Source organism: Leguminivora glycinivorella, chromosome 2, assembly GCF_023078275.1.
Source record: "Leguminivora glycinivorella isolate SPB_JAAS2020 chromosome 2, LegGlyc_1.1, whole genome shotgun sequence".
Lineage (NCBI taxonomy): Eukaryota > Metazoa > Arthropoda > Insecta > Lepidoptera > Tortricidae > Leguminivora > Leguminivora glycinivorella.
In genome coordinates, this window is record NC_062972.1 from 10,081,736 (window position 1) to 10,104,264 (window position 22,529).

The following is a 22,529-nucleotide window of genomic DNA, read 5'->3' on the forward strand; positions in this document are numbered from 1 at the left end:
CCATGAGTTTCGTTCACAACGCGGACGGGCTCCCACGGGTGTGAAGTAGATGTAATTGCGCGATTGTAGTCAGTCAAAATCATTTTGCATTAGTAATTAGTACCATGTGGTAAGGATGGTTGACAATAGAGAGTACTCTGGGGCCGAAGTCTATGGAGACAGAAGTTGTATTTATATTAGGAACTAACTTTCGGAACCCGTTCCGTTAGCGCGTTGTAGGACCAGTAGGTACACATTTCAGCATTTGTCTACTAGCAGATGTTAAGCGCCATCTGTCAAAATAGCACGACTTTTGGCAGAGACAGAGAATACTGCTCAATCACATTAACTATGACCAAAAGTTTCGACCACAAAATCACCAATGGTATTTATATATTTGACTGTAGAGTATAGAATCAAATGTTCAAAATATTTAATGTCGTTTATTAAATATGTACTTTCACGAGATGGCAAGTATTTCGTCTAAATGCGACGTAATACCGTAATTACGGCTTCGCGTATATGAAGCAATTTAAAAAGCGAGATTTGTGCAAGAGCTTTAATTAAAGTTGATCAAAGAGCCGACACTCGTTGCTAGAGGATGACGGAATCAACTGAATATGACGCATTTAAAATTTTAAATATGATGATTCGCAACATACTTGGTAAGTAAACACTTTACAGTGCCACTATAAAAATACAACACGTTGAAAAGTACAAAAGCAAATAGGTTTAAGTATAACGCCGTGGCTTGCGTGGGCGGCGGTCGCGCGATGGTCGCGCGACGGCGATGCGACGCATACGAAGTCAAACCTTATCGATATGGAAGTATGAGACGCGACGGCGACGGTCCGACCGTCGCCCACGCAAGACACGGCGTAAGTACTTAGTTGGATGTCTCCCTGTTAACATAGTTGCTTCTGGATTCAAGTCCCGATACGGACATACTTTATGCAATTAAATCTTTATTGTGAACAAAATACCAATTTAGTTGTTACACGAGCAAAAAACAAAACAAATTTATTTGTTCGCTCAAATGAATGATTCCGTTACCGGGATTCGAACAAACCCACGGGTGTGAAGTAGATGTAATTGCGCGATTGTAGTCAGTCAAAATCATTTTGCATTAGTAATTAGTACCATGTGGTAAGGTTGGTTGACAATAGAGAGTACTCTGGGGCCGAAGTCTATGGAGACAGAAGTTGTATTTATATTAGGAACTAACTTTCGGAACCCGTTCCGTTAGCGCGTTGTAGGACCAGTAGGTACACATTTCAGCATTTGTCTACTAGCAGATGTTAAGCGCCATCTGTCAAAATAGCACGACTTTTGGCAGAGACAGAGAATACTGCTCAATCACATTAACTATGACCAAAAGTTTCGACCACAAAATCACCAATGGTATTTATATATTTGACTGTAGAGTATAGAATCAAATGTTCAAAATATTTAATGTCGTTTATTAAATACTTTCACGAGATGGCAAGTATTTCGTCTAAATGCGACGTAATACCGTAATTACGGCTTCGCGTATATGAAGCAATTTAAAAAGCGAGATTTGTGCAAGAGCTTTAATTAAAGTTGATCAAAGAGCCGACACTCGTTGCTAGAGGATGACGGAATCAACTGAATATGACGCATTTAAAATTTTAAATATGATGATTCGCAACATACTTGGTAAGTAAACACTTTACAGTGCCACTATAAAAATACAACACGTTGAAAAGTACAAAAGCAAATAGGTTTAAGTATAACGCCGTGGCTTGCGTGGGCGGCGGTCGCGCGATGGTCGCGCGACGGCGATGCGACGCATACGAAGTCAAACCTTATCGATATGGAAGTATGAGACGCGACGGCGACGGTCCGACCGTCGCCCACGCAAGACACGGCGTAAGTACTTAGTTGGATGTCTCCCTGTTAACATAGTTGCTTCTGGATTCAAGTCCCGATACGGACATACTTTATGCAATTAAATCTTTATTGTGAACAAAATACCAATTTAGTTGTTACACGAGCAAAAAACAAAACAAATTTATTTGTTCGCTCAAATGAATGATTCCGTTACCGGGATTCGAACAAATAAAATAACCAACTCTGTTAGTGCTCAGACCCTTGTCGACTAAAACATTCCCATTGAGTCTTGTAAGGTAGTAGGCAAAAAAACGTCTTGTCGGCGTTCACTTACGAGAGCATAACTAGGTATTATAAAATTGATATCACACACGTCATGCTTAACTTGCTGAACTTTTTATAACGCCTGAAATTATTAAGGAGCAATCTATACATAAACACAATAGCTTTTTATAATTATACTTAATGACCAAAATGAGTCTCATATGCAATTGAACGACTTACTTTAACTTCTCACCGAGACTCACACGGACCCATAGGCATACCTATACCCAGTATACCCACCACCGACTCTTAGAATGCAATTAGTTTCTTTTAGTATTGTATTAGGACATTTTCAAAATTTGGGTCCCCAAGTAACAAAAGTTAACAAAAATTAACTCGCTGTCAGTTTTGTGACGACAAGCATAAAATCTGTCTAAAAACCGGCCAAGAGCCTAAACCTATGGTTCAAAAGTGAGAGGGGGGGGACGCACTTTTTTTTCCTTTAGGAGCGATTATTTCCGAAAATATAAATATTGTCAAAAAACGATCTTAGTAAACCCTTATTCATTTTTAAATACCTATCCAACAATATATCACACGTTGGGGTTGGAGTGAAAAAAATATCAGCCCCCACTTTACATGTACCCCTACATAACACATTTTTTTCGATTTTTTATTTATGCACTTTGTTGGCGTGATTGATATACATATTGGTACCAAATTTCAGCTTTCTAGTGCAAACGGTTACTGAGATTATCCGCGGACGGACGGACGGACGGACGGACAGACAGACAGACATGGCGAAACTATAAGGGTTCCTATAGTTGACTACGGAACCCTAAAAATGTACTTTTTTCACATTCTGAATGTAGATTATCGCTTAAAGTTTTTGTAATTAACACAATAACAATATTTTCAGTACAGTTGGTGTTTTTTTACGCACTAGTGCGAGAAGTGGTTCATTATATGTCAGGTCGAAACTTCGGAGGGCCATCTGTACTGAAAAACGTCGTACGATACACGTGCGAAAAGGAAATTCGTAACTCGTGTCGATTTAAAACACTCCCTTCGGTCGTGTTTTAATTTATCGCCACTCGTTTCGAACTTCCTTTTTTACGCACTTGTATCGTAATGTACTATTTTATTGAAATTTCATTCTTAATTATCGTCACAAAACTGACAGCGAGTTAATTTTTGTTAACAACTTTCGCTAATTGGGGGGTCCCAAATTCTGAAAATGCCCATTAACTAAGTACCACTGACAAAGCGCATAGTTGTGGCACCTATACAACATTATCACTATATAGTATTAATAAGTTGTTTACTCTGTATTGTATGGAACTAACCACTACTGGACAGATTTAAAATATTTCAATGAAATACTAGTAGAATCTTAGATATTATTGTTTTCTTCTACTTTAATTTAATTTTAGATAGCTAAATTTCTTATACATTATAATCGTAGTTAAAGTTATTATACATATATGTTTAATTTTTGATGTCATGATCTTTCAATACTCGAGAGCAATAAAGAATGTCCTTTATACATAAAATATTCACACTATAATCTTTCGGTATATTTTCCGTCCAATAATGAACAATAATAATAACAAAACGCCATCAGCATTCAGCCGTGTTGTGCTTATCAACGCACCCAAACCCAGACAGGTGACATTCCGTCTCATTTATTCACACGCATTACTAACGTATATCGCATTCTTTCACTCGTCGAAGTCTACTTCCCCTCCCCTCCTGCCGCTACGTACAGCCGTTCGGTTCCTTGGTCAGTTCGGCGGCAGCGTCTATGATAGATAGTCGATGCGTATTTCAATTCAGCAAATAGTGCAATAAACCTTAATTTGAGTGTATAATTCATTAGGTAAGTTCCGTTTATTTTAATATGGTTTTTGCTCTTGATTATTTTTTTTCTGCATAATATACCGTGGTACATAAAGATATTACTTGCTTTGAACATTTCGTAACATTATGAATAAGTATGGGCACTAGAGTTGAAGTCACACACAACAAACAGTTTTTGTCATTTTGTGTACCTAATACAGGTATTTTTTTAATGTTTGGTTTTATAAAGACAGGCGATAATTTATAACGGGCAATTTTTTATGGACATGATGAGCGGGCTATGTATAAATGTGTATATTCATATTCATCTCGCTGACGCATTTCTAAATATTTTAAGAACTGTTTTACTTATGCTATCGATTTGTTTTTAACATCTATCTACAAATTGGGAGTGTTATTAACTTATTATTGTGCTAATACATGACCGTTCGAGGACGCTACCGCACCAAAGTCATCCAATTTTATTACTATCCTGTAAGAGGGAGTGAGAAAGAGTTGTTCTTTTCTGTCAGTACTTCTTGTACTGAGACTGACTGAAAAACGAGTAGCATGAAATTCGTACGTTTCGCAGACAGTCAAAAATCTATAACGAACATTATGCTAACCTTCTTAGCTAAAATTAGAATTTCGATAAAACAACAAAATTTATGCCTTTGAGCTTGAAAAAATTTTTTATTTTACACCAGTTTTCGGTTTCACCAGTAAATCCTCAATTACAAATAACCTACAATTGTTATTACTTATATTTTAAACATCATTTGGACAAAAATAAAACATTGGACTGGCAACATTTAATACAAAAAGGCGTGCGCCCATAGCGGTGACGTCACGCACGGATTGAGTTAATCTTCCGATTCGGGCCATTTTAGACTCTAATTGCACCGCGGGTGGTATCCATATTTTATGAATCATTGGGTAAAATTAAGGTACACTTTTACAAGCTTTGGGTTCAGTATCTATTATACAATCACCTTATAAAAATAACAACCTGTACACCTGTGTCCCTAGTACCTAAAGAAGATTTTAAGTCAGGTCTAAAAGGATGTAAATATGCCCTAATGGTTCTGAGTTCGATTCCGGCGAGCGAATTTCTTTTTGGGTTTCTGGGGTTCCCTAGCGCCACCGGATATTAAGAACTATTATTTACAACTGACAGCTGGACACCTTTACACTTTTAACAGCAATTTACTTGTATCATCTCCTTAGGTTAATGGTATGGTTAGGTTAGGTTAGGTATCGTTGTCGTAAATAAATAAAAATAAAATATTTTGTCAAACTCGATTTCTGATTATAAACTGTTTTTTATAGAATGCAAGCTTTTATTTATATCTTATATGTAAATCGTAAAGTAGCATCACTAACGTTACTATCGCATTTTTTAACAACAAAATTAAGCGTTTCGTAAAATGGGATGTGTAAAAATAATTAATTGCATTTTGGGATTTATTTTATTATTACTTAGCACATTTCGCTTAAGTTACACTCACTAATATCATTTTAATCAATAGGTAGGTACTGTTTTGCGACCCTAGGTACCTACTAGTCGCAGCCTGTGTTTCACTCCAACTCTCTTACCGATACCTATAATTGCTTTAAAATGTTAAACCATTTCATTTATTATCTTTAATTGTTGTCTCTAATAATTGTTCCAGTGTGAAAATGGCAAAGGTGGGTGGCGATAAAAGCAATAAGAATACACTTTCTTACGAAAACCAGGATATAATACGTAACATTTTTGAAAAGTGTAAATATGAAAGTGTTCATGGTTTGCAGAGACCTTTAGAATTGTATAGAGAGAGAGTGTTGTATTACACCGATACAACGGAAGACACATTAAATGCCGTAATAGAAAATAAAACCGCGACATACAAACCTGATCTATTTGAACGAGCTATTGTAAATGATACCTTAAAGACAATGTATTCGCAACAAGAATCATTCTCGTTTAATGATATTTACGAGAAATTGAAGGATAAAATTAAGGCACCAAACTTAAATGAGTTTTGCCGTGCCATGAAACAATTGGGATATAGGCCGATTTCTACTAACTATGGTCACATTATATTCGAGGAACCTAAAGTTACTTACGAAAGATATCGATATTTAAGGAAGATAACTAAATTAAGAGAAGGTTCCAGAGCCATTTACTACATCGACGAAAGAATAATAGATTTAAATAAAACTTTTAAGAAGCCTTTTCTTGATAATGAAATGAAAGAAAATGAGGCTTATGTCTATTTTCATATTGTGTCTAAAAACGGCATTGAAAAAGGGTTATTTTGTAACCAAGGTAACGCAGAAGACTTCAGTAAATGGATTAGTGATATAGTTTTGTCACACATAAAAGCGTCAAGTGTTATAGTAATGGATAATAGTCCGCTACATGGCCAACCAGTTATTAATCCAATTTCTGGGAACCATACTAAGACTGGCATGATAAACTGGTTACAGCGTAATAACATCCCATGCTCATCGAGTATGCGTAAAGCTGAATTATATGACCTCATATCAAGATGTCCCGTTAAGGATAGGCAGTATCAGCTAGATCTGATTTTTCAAGCCCATGGTCATGAAGTTCTACGCCTTCCAAAAAACTATCATGACCTGTCAATGACCGAACTATTGTGGGAACATATCCTTTCAAATACATTATTTGAAACAACAAATGTTTTCGACTTAAAAAACAAAGTTCATAATGCTATAGCAGGCATTCGGCAAGAAAAGTGGCTTCAGTTCGAATCCATTATTAAGGACACCGAGGAGAACATATTCTCTGTTGACGAAGCCATCGAACAGGCACTAGATGCATATGAAATTGATGCAAAAGATGTTATGTAACTAATGCAAGATATTTTTTTAATTCGTTTCCATAATTAAATTTAGTACCTATTGTTCTATTAAATAATTGAAAATTATTTTTCTTATCTCTGTTATCTCCTAAGATTTTCCCAAACATATCTGGCCGAAATCCTGCCTCTAGACTTGCAGATGTCTCTCCGACACATATTATCAACAAAGATGTGTAAAGGAGTGTTGTCAACGTATATTTGTTTTTTTTTTGGATATCTTAGATTTCTTAGAAGGTTCTTCTACTCCAGCACTTAAATCTGTTCATAAGTTTTTTTAAATAATAACTCGAGGGCAACACCAATGTCTACCTAGATACTACCATGAAGGTATCTTAGTAGGTAATAAAATTGTTATTTTTAAAATAAAGTTAAAAATGGTACCTATCATCTTTAGCTTCCAATTTACAGACTTCATAATTTCCTTTTGTACTAGCTGTAAACAAAGTTACCGCGCAGTCCCGAGGAATGACATTGCAGATTTTATTCCACCATTTACAGTGTGCGGGCGTGCGCTGCGTCCTACATCCATGCTATTAAAGAGTAATAAACTTTGTTATGCCTCATAATATGCGAAAAGTCTAGTTAATAAGTTTTAAGTCATTAGTTCTAGACATGTTTCTATATTTGCAATATACTGACTTTTAGAAGAGGTGCATAATTGATTATAATATTATAGACACCTATATTAAGTATACATATATTCACTTAGTTAGGACAGGTAAAAGCAAATGATATTTAAATCCGTAAAACGTGAAACCTGTCGTAAAGCATGGTCGCGCGATAAGTGATAAAATATCTGGCCGTCCCTATCGCACTATTCGTAAGTGCGATAGGGACGGCCAGATGTTTTATCATTTATCGCTCGACCATGCTTGCACTACTGGGCTGTCATTTATGTCTATATAATTTTTAAGAAAAAAAAACCGCCGCCTTTGGGGTTCTGGTGAAAGTTACTTGCGAATGTTGGATTACGTATTTCGGTTCTGACCATCACCAACAGTTCCACTGCACCAAATGTCACTATTCTGGACGTAAGTGCATGCTGTTCTTATAAAAATACCAAAGTCACTACTAACGTGCCGTTCAGATTTGAGGAGTTCGGTTCTGACCATCATCAGCACTTCCACTGCACCAAATGTCACTGTTACAGAACAGCATGCACTTACGTACAGACGTAAGTGCATGCTGTTCTTATAAAAATACCAAAGTCACTATAAGCGTGCCGTTCAGATTTGAGGAGTTCCGTTCTGACCATCATCAGGAGTTCCACTGCACCAAATGTCACTGTTCTGGACGTAAGGGCATGCTGTTCTTATAAAAATACCAAAGTCACTATAAGCGTGCCGTTCAGATTTGAGGAGTTCCGTTCTGACCATCATCAGGAGTTCCACTGCACCAAATGTCACTGTTCTGGACGTAAGGGCATGCTGTTCTTATAAAAATACCAAAGTCACTATAAGCGTGCCGTAAAGATTTGAGGAGTTCCGTTCTGACCATCATCAGCACTTCCGTACGTAAATTCATGCTGTTCCTTTAAAAATACAAAAATCACTATATGTATACCTTCCAGATTTGAGGAGTTCCCTCGATTTCTCCAGGATCTCTTCATCAGAACTGGGTTCTGAGAAAAATGGGACCAATCTGTATGCATATACATTCAGTAAAAAAAAACAAATTCAAAATCGGTCCAGTAACGACGGAGATATCGAGGAACAAACATTAAAAAAAAATACAGACGAATTGAGAACCACCTTCTTTTGAGAGATTTGAGGCGGCGCTTAAAAATGACCTAAATTTTGAAGGAAAAAAAAGTCACAGAGATAAATAACTACATTCTTTGTTCAATATGTAATAACCTAAGTACCTACTTATATGAGATTATTATGTAACTTTTGCATTGTAACCTAATATGTAAATACCTAAAACAAAGAGCCACGTAGTTAGGTATCTGTGAATATCTATCGACTAAACATAAATAAACAAAGTGTTCCATTGACAATAAGGCAAAGTTTATGTGCCATGGAATGAGAGTCATGCGATAGTTTCATTCGCAGTGAGGTCACGCGACCGCCAGACTCACAGAGTACCTACAACTAAAATACCCGCCATTTGTCAGTTGCAGTCTTGCAACCTGCACCTGAATAACTTAAATCATACTCCTAAATACCTTTAAACAAAGCCAGTGACTAAGGTAAAGCTGGTCCACACAACTAAACAGCTTCATCAACCCATACCCTTACCTACCTTTGCTACGAAGTACGAACATTCGTATGCATAAATCTAATTTTATTTGATATCTACTTACTACATACTACCAGTACAAAGTTCAAAGAAAAAATAATGTAATTTTTTATACACTGTTATATTTATAGGTTAAGTAAAATCAGATTGCAAACATTCGGAGAGACATTCATAATCCCTTTATCCAATAAGCCTCGAAGCGTATTTCGAACAAAAGAGTGAGCAGTTAAATCCCAAGGTAAAAACACGTCCTCGACGATGGCGCTAAGCCACGTAATTTTCATGTAGGTTTGCCTATTTTAAGTTGTAGTCAATTTTTGTTTAAGCTTTGACTGCTTAAGCCGAGGATCGAGCAACTTGGACTGCCGTCTTCGGGCACTTTTTGCACGAGAGCTTCAGTAAGCGCCCTATACCAAGTCATGGAGACATATTGGAACTTTAATTATTGTTAATTTATTACCTACCAGCTTTTGCCCGCGGCTTCGCTCGCGTTAGAAAGAGACAAAAAGTAACCTATGTCACTCTCCATCCCTTCAACTATCTCCACTTAAAAAATCACGACAATTCATCGCTCCGTTTTGCCGTGAAAAGCGGACAAACAAACAGACACACACACTTTCCCATTTATAATATTAGTATGGATTCGACCTCAAGCACAATTTCATATTTATAATTTAATAGTTATTTGTTATACAAGGGGGCAAAGTTGTATTTTAACGCCGAGTGTGGAATTGAAAAAACGAGCAAGTGAAAGGATTCTATAGTTGAACCACGAGCGAAGCGAGTGGTTCGAGAATAGAATCCTGAACTTGCGAGTTTTTTAACACACGAGAAGTAAAATACATTTGCACCCGAGTGTAACACAAAACTTTTCCCCTCACTATAGCGAGGAAACTACAACGCAAAAAATGAGTTTATCACTGCTTCCAGTAGTTCCACAGGTGGTAAATCATCTTTATTATTAGATTCATCTACTTTTATCAATTTTAAAGCAGTTAATTTGACTTTATTCAAGGTCAAATTACTTTACCCACTAGTGGATAAAATGCGTTTTTACCCGCTGGTATTAAAGGACAAAACATGTGTTTCCGAGCTAGTGAGGGGAAAAAATGTTAACCTGATCTAAGACATGATACATTAATGTTGACAGTATTCTAAAAATATGTAATTTTATTAAAAAGAAATCGCCAACATTAGTATTCCAACTTTGCTAATAATACTTTACGCGGAATTTCGCGGCGCTAACCATTTCATATAAAGAGGTTGTTCAACAGAAAAAGTTGGCAAATTTGTCTCGCCCGGGGCACACATTATCTCCGCGCGTATTACATTATAAATGGGTGTGATTTAACAGAAGCTTTCGTTGCTAGCAGAGAACACCTTTGTTAACTTTAACCATACAGGGTCATTTCAAGCTAATTAATTACAATTTTTCAGTTTTGTCTACATTTCATAAATTTTAAAGTTATAGCTATCTTAAAACTTCTGTTTTGTTTTATTTTAGGATGACGTCTTGGCGTTTATACCTAATCGTATTAAGTCAATAAGCTGGTTTCTACTCGTTTCTGGTCTTCGCTGAAATCAATTTTCAGATAATGTTAGAACAGACTCATACTGGCGTGTTAAACGAAAGTACGAGTATGGCGTATGCGTATTTTTATGTAGATCAAATGTATGGCAAAGTAACACGTGTGTAGGTACTGTGTAAGCGCGCGAAAAACTAACTGTTATTAATTGAAATGTAACTTTTGCGCTGGTAAAAATACCGTAGTTTGAAGCCATCTATAAACTATGCTTGATGCAACTCGACTTGAGAGAACCACAGATAATGAGCTTGACCAAAGATACTAAGAAAGTTGCTGTTTTCAGTTTCACAGAAAGAATTACCTAGGATCGTTTTTAGGGTTCTGTACCTACCGCCAAATGAAAAAACCCTACTGGATCATTTTATTGTCCGTCCGTTCGTCTGTCGATCTATCAAAACCCTTTATCTTGGGAGAGCGTGGAGATATCAAATAGAAGTTAAAACCATTACTTATACTGTCCCTTGAATCTGTTAAAAGTGAACTTGATACGTAAACGCGAAAAAAGATAGTGATAGTTACGCCGTCAAATACAATAGTACATTGTGCAACAAGGGAGGTAAGGGGGATATTAAATACAAGTGTCGTGGTACATTCACGACAGCCGCAGGGTGAAGTGAATTATAGACACGAGTATTTAATATCATTACCTCCTCAGTTACACACAATGTTTTTCATCACATTTGAGAGAAAAACACAGAGAAAAAGTCATAAAGCAAAACCATCAGCGGCCGCGTTGCAACCAAGTAGTGTATCTTCATCTATATCAGATAATTCATATAGGTAAGTCCATTGTTTTGAACCGAAAACAAACACAAAAATACTGCATATAAATTAAATGCAATGTTCAAAGGAGCATATAATTGAACAAATTTTTTTCATTCATTTATTAATTTTGATCATTGAAGCCTCTGTTGTATTCCCCGTTGCTAGGCAACGGTGGGCGCCTCTCGCAGGCACGCGGTCAAGCGCGAGTCGAAAACATATTATCAGATAGTAAATTATAACGATTTGTCTGAGTAAAATTTACGAAATAAATGCAAAACACACTGAAATAATTGTAAAACATAAATAAAATGCATTTTTTATATCACAATATTTTTTATAGCTTAATAGTAAAACTTTGGTAGTGCAACAAAAATCCTTGGCTGATTGAAACATCCTTTGCCTGAAGTATTTGTACGGATTGTACAATAAAACTGAAAACTAAATCCATTACTCCCTTGGGAACAAAATAGTACGTTATTTCTTCAGTACACGTAGATACAATGAGACCTTTAAACAGCAAATGTGATGAAATAGTTATTTGTTATACAAGGGGGCAAAGTTGTATTTTAACGCCGAGTGTGGAATTGAAAAACAAGCAAGTGAAAGGGTTCTATAGTTGAACCACGAGCGAAGCGAGTGGTTCGAGAATAGAATCCTGAACTTGCGACTCTTGCGAGTTTTTTAACACACGAGAAGTAAAATACATTTGTACCCGAGTGTAACACAAAACTTTTCCCCTCACTATAGCGAGGAAACTACAACGCAATAAATGCGTTTATCACTGCTTTCAGTAGTTCCACAGGTGATAAATCATCTTTGTTACTAGATTCACCTACGTTTATCAATTTGAAAGCAGTCAATTTGACTTTATTCAAGGTCAAATTACTTTACCCACTAGTGGATAAAATGCGTTTTTACCCGCTAGTATTAAGGGACGAAACACGTGTTTCTGAGCTAGCGAGGGGAAAAAATAATTACGCTCTAATTACTTGTAGTATGGGTTCTTAGCACTAAAACCTTGGTCTGGTTAAAGTTTGAGCTAATATCAAAAATACACCCTGAATCTAACTGTTTCTACAAACACTATCAACAACAATGAATTACACTTGGCAAATAATATCGTCTTATAAGTACTGTAAACCTACAATATTTAATACATATTTTTTGACACATTGACTGAGGCCCACGGTAAGCTCAAGAAGGCTTGTGTTGTGGGTACTCAGAATTTTGGACACCCTACTTAAGTATTGAATGATATGGCGGCGTATCATGATATGCCTACGAATCACATGATCTGCTTAAATGCCACTTGCGGGCTTTACTTGGTGAAATCATGAAATGGCGGCGTTTCATGATATGTCTAGGAATTTCACGATCTGCTTAAACGTCACTGGGCAAATCGTTAAACGATGAGTTTTGAACGATATGGCGAATGTTACTAAGCCAAATCATGATTTGGTGGCGTTTCACGATATGCCTAGGAATCTCGTGTTCTGCCGGATTCTTCGATCTGCCGCCGACATATATAATATATAAATACTTATATACATAGAAAACATCCATGACTCAGGAACAAATATCTGTGCTCATCACACAAATAAATGCCCTTACCGGGATTCGAACCCGGGACCGCGGCGTAGCAGGCAGGGTCACTATCGACTGCGCTAGACCGGTCGTCAGTATATTGTGCAACAAGGGAGGTAAGGGGGATTTTGTCGACGAGTGTTAATAACTCGCGACAGCCGCAAGCTGGAGAGAGTTATAGACACGAGTTTACAAAATCCTTACCTCCTGAGAGTTACACACACTATTTTTCATCACATTTGAGAGACACAGAGAAAAAAAATACCGTATAATATATTTTTATAGCTCAATAGTCAAATTTTTGTTGTGCATAAAAAATCCTTGGCTGATTGAAACATCCTTTGCCTAAAGTATTGTACGTACGGATTGTAAAACTAAATCCATTACTCCCTTGGGAATAAAATAGTACATTATTCTGCAGTACAGGTATACGCAATGAGTCCTTTAAACAGCAAATGTGATGAAAAAATATTTAATATTTCAAAATCATCAAATACATACATAACTAAAAGTCATTCGTACGGAGCCTTCCCTGAGTGCGACTCACACTTGACCGGTTTTTATTAAACAAACGACTAACAAGATAGTTCCCGGATAGATACCAGTGTGCCGATGTGTGCGTTAATTCGATTTTTTCAGGTTCTGTCACCGGGAGCCATTAAGTTTGGGTTTCTGCAAGCAAGAGCAGATTTATTGTATTCATTTTTCTCTGGGAGCGTGCAAATCTCTCTGCGCTTAGCGAAACCCCTGCAGTCGTTTCGTTGCAGTTCTGGAGGTTAGGTTAAAGCAAGCTTTAACAGTTGAATCTCCAAGTTTTAGCAATTTGTATAACTCTGAAGAGTCGTTTCAGGTAAGAATAGAAGTTTTGTTATAACTTAAATAGGTATGTAGATCTCAGTATAATATATTTTATCTCGTATACATTTTACATTACACAGCATAACTAACTTTAGAAAATAACAAATCTCTACAAATACAAACGAATATTTTATGGTATATATATAGGTATATGGTATACAACCCTACAATTATTATAAATCACAATAGAGTCATTCCACGAAAAAAATCAAAGCAAGTAGAGATTAGGCGGTTTCTGTGTTTCTGAATCGCGGTACAAATCTACGATATGTAAAAAATGTTAATATCGGTACTATTTGAAACAAAATTGTTTGCGTTTCGTCTCTTGAAACGCTCACAATGTTATATGCACATTCACGTTGTTTATCTTCAAGTTATTTTACTCTCTCTAATTCAAATATTATCCACGATAAAAATCGAAAACCTAGCTATAAAATATTGAAGTATATTTTTCCGGAGCGATAACTTTCAAAACACGACATTGTGAATTAATTAAACTCATAGCGTGACGAGCAGTGATTTCTTAAAAAAAAATCAAGTTATTTTGGTGCCGAACCACCATGCCTAACCATCGAAATGCGTGTACAATATGTTTCGTTATTTTAGTAAGTTTGCCTTTAAATATTTGCGTACATGTACCTATTATAAACTGACAAATAAATTATTTGCAGGTTTTTATAACATGCACCAACGCCAGTAGTAAGAGTTCAACTGGTAAGAGCCATCTACAGCATAATATTTTTAAATGACTATTGTGATATTTCAAAATGTTAATATTAGTGTAAAAAATTTACATAAATATTTCAGAGCGTGATTCAAGTGATAGCAAATCGGCAGAAGCTCACTCAAAAAAACCAATTCAACGCCAGGCAAGCACTGATGATGTTAAGGAAAAGGAACGCAACTTTTCAGAATCAGATGACGATGATTCAAACTCAGGTATATAAGAATAGCTTTCTGGGGGCCATTGTAACTGATCTATTTGCTGTACGGTCAGCCAAGAAAGTGATTTACCACTTTTCGACTCTATTGATCGAAAAGTGGTAAACCACTTTTTTGGCTGACTGTACCTTACACATATTACTATTGTTTTAAAAGAAATTCTTGCAAGGATTGTAGAATTGTTACACAGCGACCACAGCTTAGGTAGTAGGTACGAATATGTTTGTATTTTACCTATATAAATATTTATACTGGGGAAACTTCATACAACCCACATAGCCAGTATCTCGACGCTATGGTCGGTAAGGTAAAAAGTACTTCCTTGCATTATCGCTTACAATTTTTTCCATTTTGCTTATACTTATTGCAAACGTAAACATATAAAAGGCAAGCAAACAACGATCTTCTTACAGCACATTGAATGTAAAAGTTATTACGGATGCAGGATACTCGCCGATTCCTACTTACTAATCCCTTCCCACTGAGCCACCTGCATTTTACACTGCCTAGATATCGATTGCCGACCGATTATTCCGACCCCAATCCCTATTCTTATCCCCGTCCCTATCTCTATCGTTGTCCCCGTCCCCGTCCCGTCCCGTCCCTATCCCTATCCCTATCCCTATCCCTATCCTTATCTATCCCTATCCCTATCCCTATCCCTATCCCTATCCCTATCCCTATCCCTCTCCCTATCCCTATCCCTATCGGGGTCAAATTTTTTCAAAAACCTGAAACATATATTTAGTCCTATGTCTTTAGGAATCCTCCTGTAAAGTTTCGAATAAAATAGTCAAACTAATCTTGTTTCCCCATACAAACTTTGAACCCCCATTTCACCCTTTTAAGAGGTGAATTTTGAAAAATCCTTGGCGTAGAGGAGCACCTCTACGCCCTATAAGGAACCTATGTGCCAAATTTGAAATCTCTAGGACCAGCGGTTTCGGCTGTGCGTTGATATATTATGTCAGTTAGTCAGTTTCTTCTTTTATATAGTTTAGTTATTTAAACCCCATTGCACTACAACAGGGGAGAAGGTATTTCACTTCCGCCTCGTTAGATTTTAAAAACGTTGTATTTATCGTGATCAGCGACCCAATAAACCGTAAAAACGATACCCATAATAGTTTTTTGACTTTATCACCCCCTTTTCACCCTTTTAGGGGTTACATTTTCAAAAAACCTGAAACACGTCTTTAGTCATATATTTTTAGGATCCCTCCTGTGAAGTTTCGAATAAAACAGTGAATCTAACATTGTTTCCCCATACAAACTTTGAACCCCCATTTGACCCCCTTAGGAGGCGAATTTTGAAAAACCCTTTCTTAATGCTCCTCTACACTATATAAGGAACCTACATGCCAAATTTGACATCTCTAGGACCAGCGGTTTCGGCTGTGCGTTGATATGTCAGTAAGTCAGTCAATATCTTCTTTTATATATTTTTTTGATATTTAAACCCCATTGCACCACAACAGGGGAGAAGGTATTTCACTTCCGCCTCGTTAGATTTTAAAAACGTTGTATTTATCGTGATCAGCGACCCGATAAACCATAAAAACGATACCCATATTGATTTTTTGACTTTATCACCCCTCTTTTCACCCTTTTCGGGGGTAATTTTTCAAAAAACCTGAAACACGTATTCAGTCATATGTCTTAAGGAATCTTCCTGTGAAGTTTTGAATAAAATAGTCAAACTAATCTTGTTTCCCCATACAAACTTTGAACTCCCATTTGACCCCCTTAGAAGGTGAATTTTGGAAAATCCTTTCTTAGTGCTCCTCTACACTATATAAGAAACCTACGTGCCAAATTTGAAATCTCTAGGACCAGCGGTTTCGGCTGTGCGTTGATATGTCAGTCAATCAGTCAGTCAGCTTCTTCTTTTATATATTTAGACACCACAACAGGGGAGAAGGTATTTAACTTCCGCCTCGTTAGATTTTTAAAACGTTGTATTTATCGTGATCAGCGACCCGATAAACCATAAAAATGATACCCATATTGATTTTTTGACTATATTTAGATAAAGAAAAGCAGATGTTATGCAAAATATATATATACATAGTATTTTATGTTTAATAATTATAAACATTAATTACTATGTGAGCTTAGGTGTGCAATAAAGAGTATTGTATTGTATTGTATTGTATATGTTATATTAATACGTAGGGGCAGACAGATCCGATGGCGGAGTAGAAGCTGGACCAAAGATTACAAGAGGATTTTTACGCGACCAAGTTGCCAACCAGGAAGGTAAGCTGAATTTTTGATGAAGATTTTTTTACCATTACGTTTTATTGAATTTTACCTGTCCATATTTTTATGCCTTAAAAGCCTTTCAGGTGCGTTATCTTTAAAATAAAAATGTGTAGTTTTAGTTATGTAAGTAGCATTTTTTCTACTAATACCTAGATAATAAACTTCCACAACTTAGTATTTCGCGCTCTCCTCAGAATATAGGTAATAATCCCCACGATAAAGGTGTGTCTTTCGTATTTCAGTTTAATAGCCTATGTAAATTAGATAATTATTATAAATTTATATGTCACATTTAATGAAATTAGTTTAGGTAACTTATGCGTGACTATAATAAAAAGAAATCGGAAACTAATATTCGCATTTTTGTTACGTAAAAACAAAGACATATAACTTCGTATAGACAGACAAAGTCTAAGAAAAAAACGTACCTCAGTACCATACAGAAAAAGGTACGGTGGCCTAGATTACACCTTTGGGGTACGCTCAGCTAGATGGCGCTAATATTAATATTTGACATTTGAACACATATCAAGCTAAGAATATGGGCCAAATTGTCAAAACTGAGGTTCAAAAGTTTTAGGCCTGTGTCAAGAGATGGCAGTCTATGCACTGTGATTACACATTTTTAACCGACTTCAAAAAAGGAGGAGGTTCTCAATTCGACTGAATGTTTTTTTCGATCCTCTTTGGTAAAAATAAATGCCTTAAAGTACTTCCTTGGTACCTAAGTTGACTTGAAATATGTTCTTTTCCAAATATGTAGTATCATAATAATATCCAAATATGTAGTTATAATGATGAAATATGTGGTTAAAAAAAGGTATCAACTGTTTCGTGTAGGTATTTAATTTATAAAATGTTGAAACATTTTAGGTTCGGATGAGCGGCGCAAAAAACGTCATGCTTATTTTTACCGTAAGTTGCTGTCATGCTTTGCGATATTGATAAAATGCAAAAAAAAAATTAAAACCGATTACATTCAATACACATTAACATTATGTAACCTTATTTTTGCAGATGCCGATAAATCAGTGGGCTGGTAAAAATATAAGACACTGATTTCAATATACATAAGTTGAATGTATGTTTACTTGTTTGATTTGTCCATATCTTGACACTGTCTTGCAATATGTACGGGTACCTATTTCTTATCCTTAAAGCCGGCCAAGAGCGTGTCGGGCCACGCTCAGTGTAGGGTTCCGTAGTTTTCCGTATTTTTCTCAAAAACTACTGAACCTATCAAGTTCAAAACAATTTTCCTAGAAAGTATTTATAAAGTTCTACTTTTGTGATTTTTGTCATATTTTTTAAACATATGGTTCAAAAGTTAGAGGAGGGGGACGCACTTTTTTTTCCTTTAGGAGCGATTTTTTTCGAAAATATTAATATTATCACTAAACGATCTGAGTAAACCCTTATTCATTTTTTAATACCTATCCAACAATATATCACACGTTGGGGTTGGAATGAAAAAAAAAATCAGCCCCCACTTTACATGTAGGGGGGTACCCTAATAAAACATTTTTTTCCATTTTTTATTTTTGCACTTTGTTGGTATGATTGATATACATATTGGTACCAAATTTCAGCTTTCTAGTGCTAACGGTTACTGAGATTATCCGCGGACGGACGGACGGACGGACGGACAGACAGACATGGCGAAACTATAAGGGTTCCTAGTTGACTACGGAACCCTAAAAACCTAGCTTCTTACGGCGTCGCTCTTTTGAAATTAATGAATTATTCAGGACTGAGATTCCCACTTCGTTCAATTTTAACTTTCACTCGGTTTATTTGATTAGGCTCAAGCTTCTGTTACCTACTGTGATTTTTTCTCGATATTGATTTTTCGAAGCTGTTGACGATAGAGCGACCCCACATAAATAATGTATGGCTGTGTTGAAACTTTCAAGACTATGTTGCAGATTAAGTTTCTATGAAACTCTTCTAATAAGGACATAATTTTATATGGACTTTAAAAAAACCAGTCTGACGAAAAGGGCTTTAAGAATTATTCGAAAAAAACTAGCTACATAGTGCTATTTATGATCTGCTCTGAAAATGTTATCAAATACCACTAATTTCCCAAAGCTTACGTTAATAAGTCAACTTAATTTCGCACTTGACAACAGCGTTGATGTGTTGCGGAAATATGTTGACAGCGGTCATAGCCTCGGTGTCCATTTACAGACTCTTGAGTAACCTTGCAGCAGTTGAGATCAAGTTCCGGATGAGTTTAAACTATTTTAGACCAGGCTTGTTCAGGCGTTCTCAGACCGTTATAGTTGGTATGAGAGCCGCTCGAGTGCATTGTCTAGTAGTTTGCAATAATTCAGTAAACGAAGTTTGTGAGAATGACGAGATTCCGTACGTAAAAACTTAATATTATGAGCTTTCAAAGTTATGAATTATATCAATGATTTATACTTTAGGTAATCTTGACTCTTTACTAGTCTAGTTTTAGAAATAAAATATGAAATCGCATTTAATCGCACACACTTCGTTGGAGGCTTATGATAGAATTTATATCCTATGCAAGGATGCTCATATGCCCGCTAGTTACATGAAAACAATACGTGCTTCTATTCCACCTTAATATTCATCTCTTAACGACGGTGTGTTGCAAGTAATCCGACGCTTGTCAGAGGTCAGCCCGGGTGAAAGGAGCTTCCCGCAAGATATTACCAAGAGCCTGCAAAATTACACTATTAAGCCGAATATATTGCGCTTCACAAACGCCGGACGGTGATTCCGAAAGTTTCCGATCGATTTATTATGTAACACATCTATCGGCTGATATTATGAAGCTATTAAAGGGTATTACGGTACGCTTGCAATAAATTGGCAGTAGTGACTGTGGTATACGAGTATATAATGTAGTCATTTTATGTCTATCTGCAACCTATCTTACTTCACTGGGACACCCACAACACAAGCCTTCTTGAGCTTACCGTGGGCCTCAGTCAATCTGTGTAAGAATGTCCTATAATATTTATTTATTTATTTATATGTATCTTAGGCGTTTCCAAGATTCGTTTATGAGGTGAGAAAAGACCTAAATAGTAGGAGTTACCTTAGATACTGTTGTTAAATATATAGGGTTACCCAACCATATAACTAATTAAATACTCGAAATAAATTAAACTCAAGATTCTTTCAGAAGAATGTAAAACTGTTTTACATTGCTATGGGACTTAATAAGCATAGTATCCCCGGTTTGTTTTCCTTACTCCGGTAGGTAGTCGTATAAAAACAGCGCCGAGATGCTGTTTTCCGGTTCGCCGCGCACCTCAAAGGCGGGGTCTATTCGCTCCCCGAACGGATTAAAAGGTGCAATTTAAACAGATTCCTTTTCGACGTCTGACTAAATCGTGGCTAATCGCCTCCTTTCTTAAAACAAAGAGTTAATTTAAGATTAAATATTTACCTTTAGATACCTTTGGGTAAACAAAGCTAATTAGAATCGGGGCAAGTGTCTTCCCCAAGGAACTGTCTTAGACAGTGCAGCGATAATCATATCACAATGGGGTATTGATTTAAGCTCCAGAGCGCACAGCGACCTAGGCTCACTGTTCTAACTCTCAAAACTTATAATTGAATTTGGAATCGTTAATTGAACAGTAACAATCAAAGCTTGGATTAATGAGGAGATAAGTTGACAAAGACTGTGCAGATTACGGGATTTCATAAATAAATGATGGTGCTTCTTCCATACCGGTGTGACCACGTGGAAATAGTTGTGCTACCTAAGGAGTATTTATAAGAATTCTGTGTCTAAATTTTATCTTCAAAGGTTGTAGGTATATCAAAAGGCGTTGCTTTAATAACAATTCTGTTAAAATATTCAGTGAAAGTATGTTACCATGATGTACAATACAATACAATAAACAAATAAGTGACAGAAATAATATCATAAATTAAGTGGATTTTTAATTCGTATATCCAATATATTGAGTTTGCAGTGTAAACTCATGATCTATTTGCACAAGCTTGAACTATATAAAAATAATAAATATAGTGCACTTATAGTGCTATTTATAAACAATGCATGCACATTTAGATGTAGAGCTATTTCAGCGCCTATAGGATGACAGTCCCTACATTTAGTCTCGTAATAGACTTACAATCTCTTAACAAAATATATTCTGCGTTCGTATTTATTTATACAACGCTAATCTAAATGCACTATGTAACGTGATGTAACTAAGTAAAAATCTACTTTAAGCATCGAAAATGTCTTATTGTTAGTAGGAGAGTTCTTCTGTAGCGAACATATTCGTCTAGTAAGTTTAGTTAATAATAAAGTACCTATCTTCAGCCCATAATGAACATTTTGAACAGGAAATGTCGGGTCTACCGGAATAGTAAACTATAAAGCGATCGGTAAGTTGTGAGAAGACACCGTACCTAGTAGATCAAGAGCCCAGGCCCGCCAGACCTTCCTCAAATTCTCAAGGATGAAACTTTGGGACAATGTAGAGTTCACATCGGCGTTTAATGTGTGCATATTTTCTAGTTCGGCCCATCGGCCAATTTTTTGCTATCAAGTGATGAAGGTGAAAAAAAAAAGTGCTTACTTTCCTTAAATTCTCAAGGCTGATTTTTATATATGTGTTAGAGCACGTTGTTATAAATTGGTTATCATCAATGCCAGACCGTTTCCGTCGGCCATAACTTTTACCAGACGCGACAAAGTTGGCAAAAAACGACTCTAACTTACCTCATTTTCTCAAGCCTGATTTTGATATATGATACGCAGGGACCTATAACTAGACCGTTTGTAAGCAGCCAGACCAATCGGATGGACCCAACCATCCGCCAGACCGACTTAAAGTTTCGATATGAGCATTAGTAGAATTGAAATATTCCGGGTCTATAAAAGCTAAAAACTTGAATTTTCTACATTAAGCTACGTGTATATTGTATACTTGACGTAATAAGCGACTTTCAAAAATGTTACTTCTAAGGAAATAAAAAAAATGAAAGTTTATATGTGGTGCAAGATTAATTTTAAGCTATGAATTTTATTTACACTGCGTAAGTACATGTGTATTTTATTATAATTATAACTTTTACCAGACGCGACAAAGTTGACAAAAAACGACTCTAACTTACCTCATTTTCTCAAGCCTGATTTTGATATATGATACGCAGGGACCTGTAACTAGACCGTTTGTAAGCAGCCAGATCAATCGGATGGACCCAACCATCCGCCAGACCGACTTAAAGTTTCGATATGAGCATTAGTAGAATTGAAATATTCCGGGTCTATAAAAGCTAAAAACTTGAATTTTCTACATTAAGCTACGTGTATATTGTATACTTGACGTAATAAGCGACTTTCAAAAATTTTACTTCTAAGGAAATAAAAAAATGAAAGTTTATATGTGGTGCAAGATTAATTTTAAGCTATGAATTTTATTTACACAGCGTAAGTACATGTGTATTTTATTATAAATATAACTTTTACCAGACGCGACAAAGT

At 36.2% G+C, this 22,529-nt stretch overlaps 2 protein-coding genes across 2 annotated transcripts; both read left to right on the forward strand.

The window, feature by feature from the left end:
* The first annotated feature begins 3,886 nt into the window (after positions 1-3,886).
* LOC125241070 lies at positions 3,887-6,869 on the forward strand. The gene is made up of 2 exons (XM_048149377.1): positions 3,887-3,973; positions 5,607-6,869. The coding sequence occupies exon 2, from the start codon at positions 5,614-5,616 to the stop codon at positions 6,790-6,792; it is 1,179 nt and encodes a 392-aa protein (XP_048005334.1). The 5' UTR covers positions 3,887-3,973; positions 5,607-5,613; the 3' UTR covers positions 6,793-6,869.
* Positions 6,870-14,324: 7,455 nt separating this feature from the next.
* LOC125242408 lies at positions 14,325-18,128 on the forward strand. Its single transcript, XM_048151211.1, has 6 exons — positions 14,325-14,442; positions 14,509-14,551; positions 14,645-14,776; positions 16,955-17,038; positions 17,918-17,959; positions 18,062-18,128. Exons 1-6 carry the CDS (start codon positions 14,398-14,400, stop codon positions 18,085-18,087), a joined length of 372 nt encoding a protein of 123 aa, XP_048007168.1. The 5' UTR covers positions 14,325-14,397; the 3' UTR covers positions 18,088-18,128.
* The last annotated feature ends 4,401 nt before the right edge of the window (positions 18,129-22,529 follow it).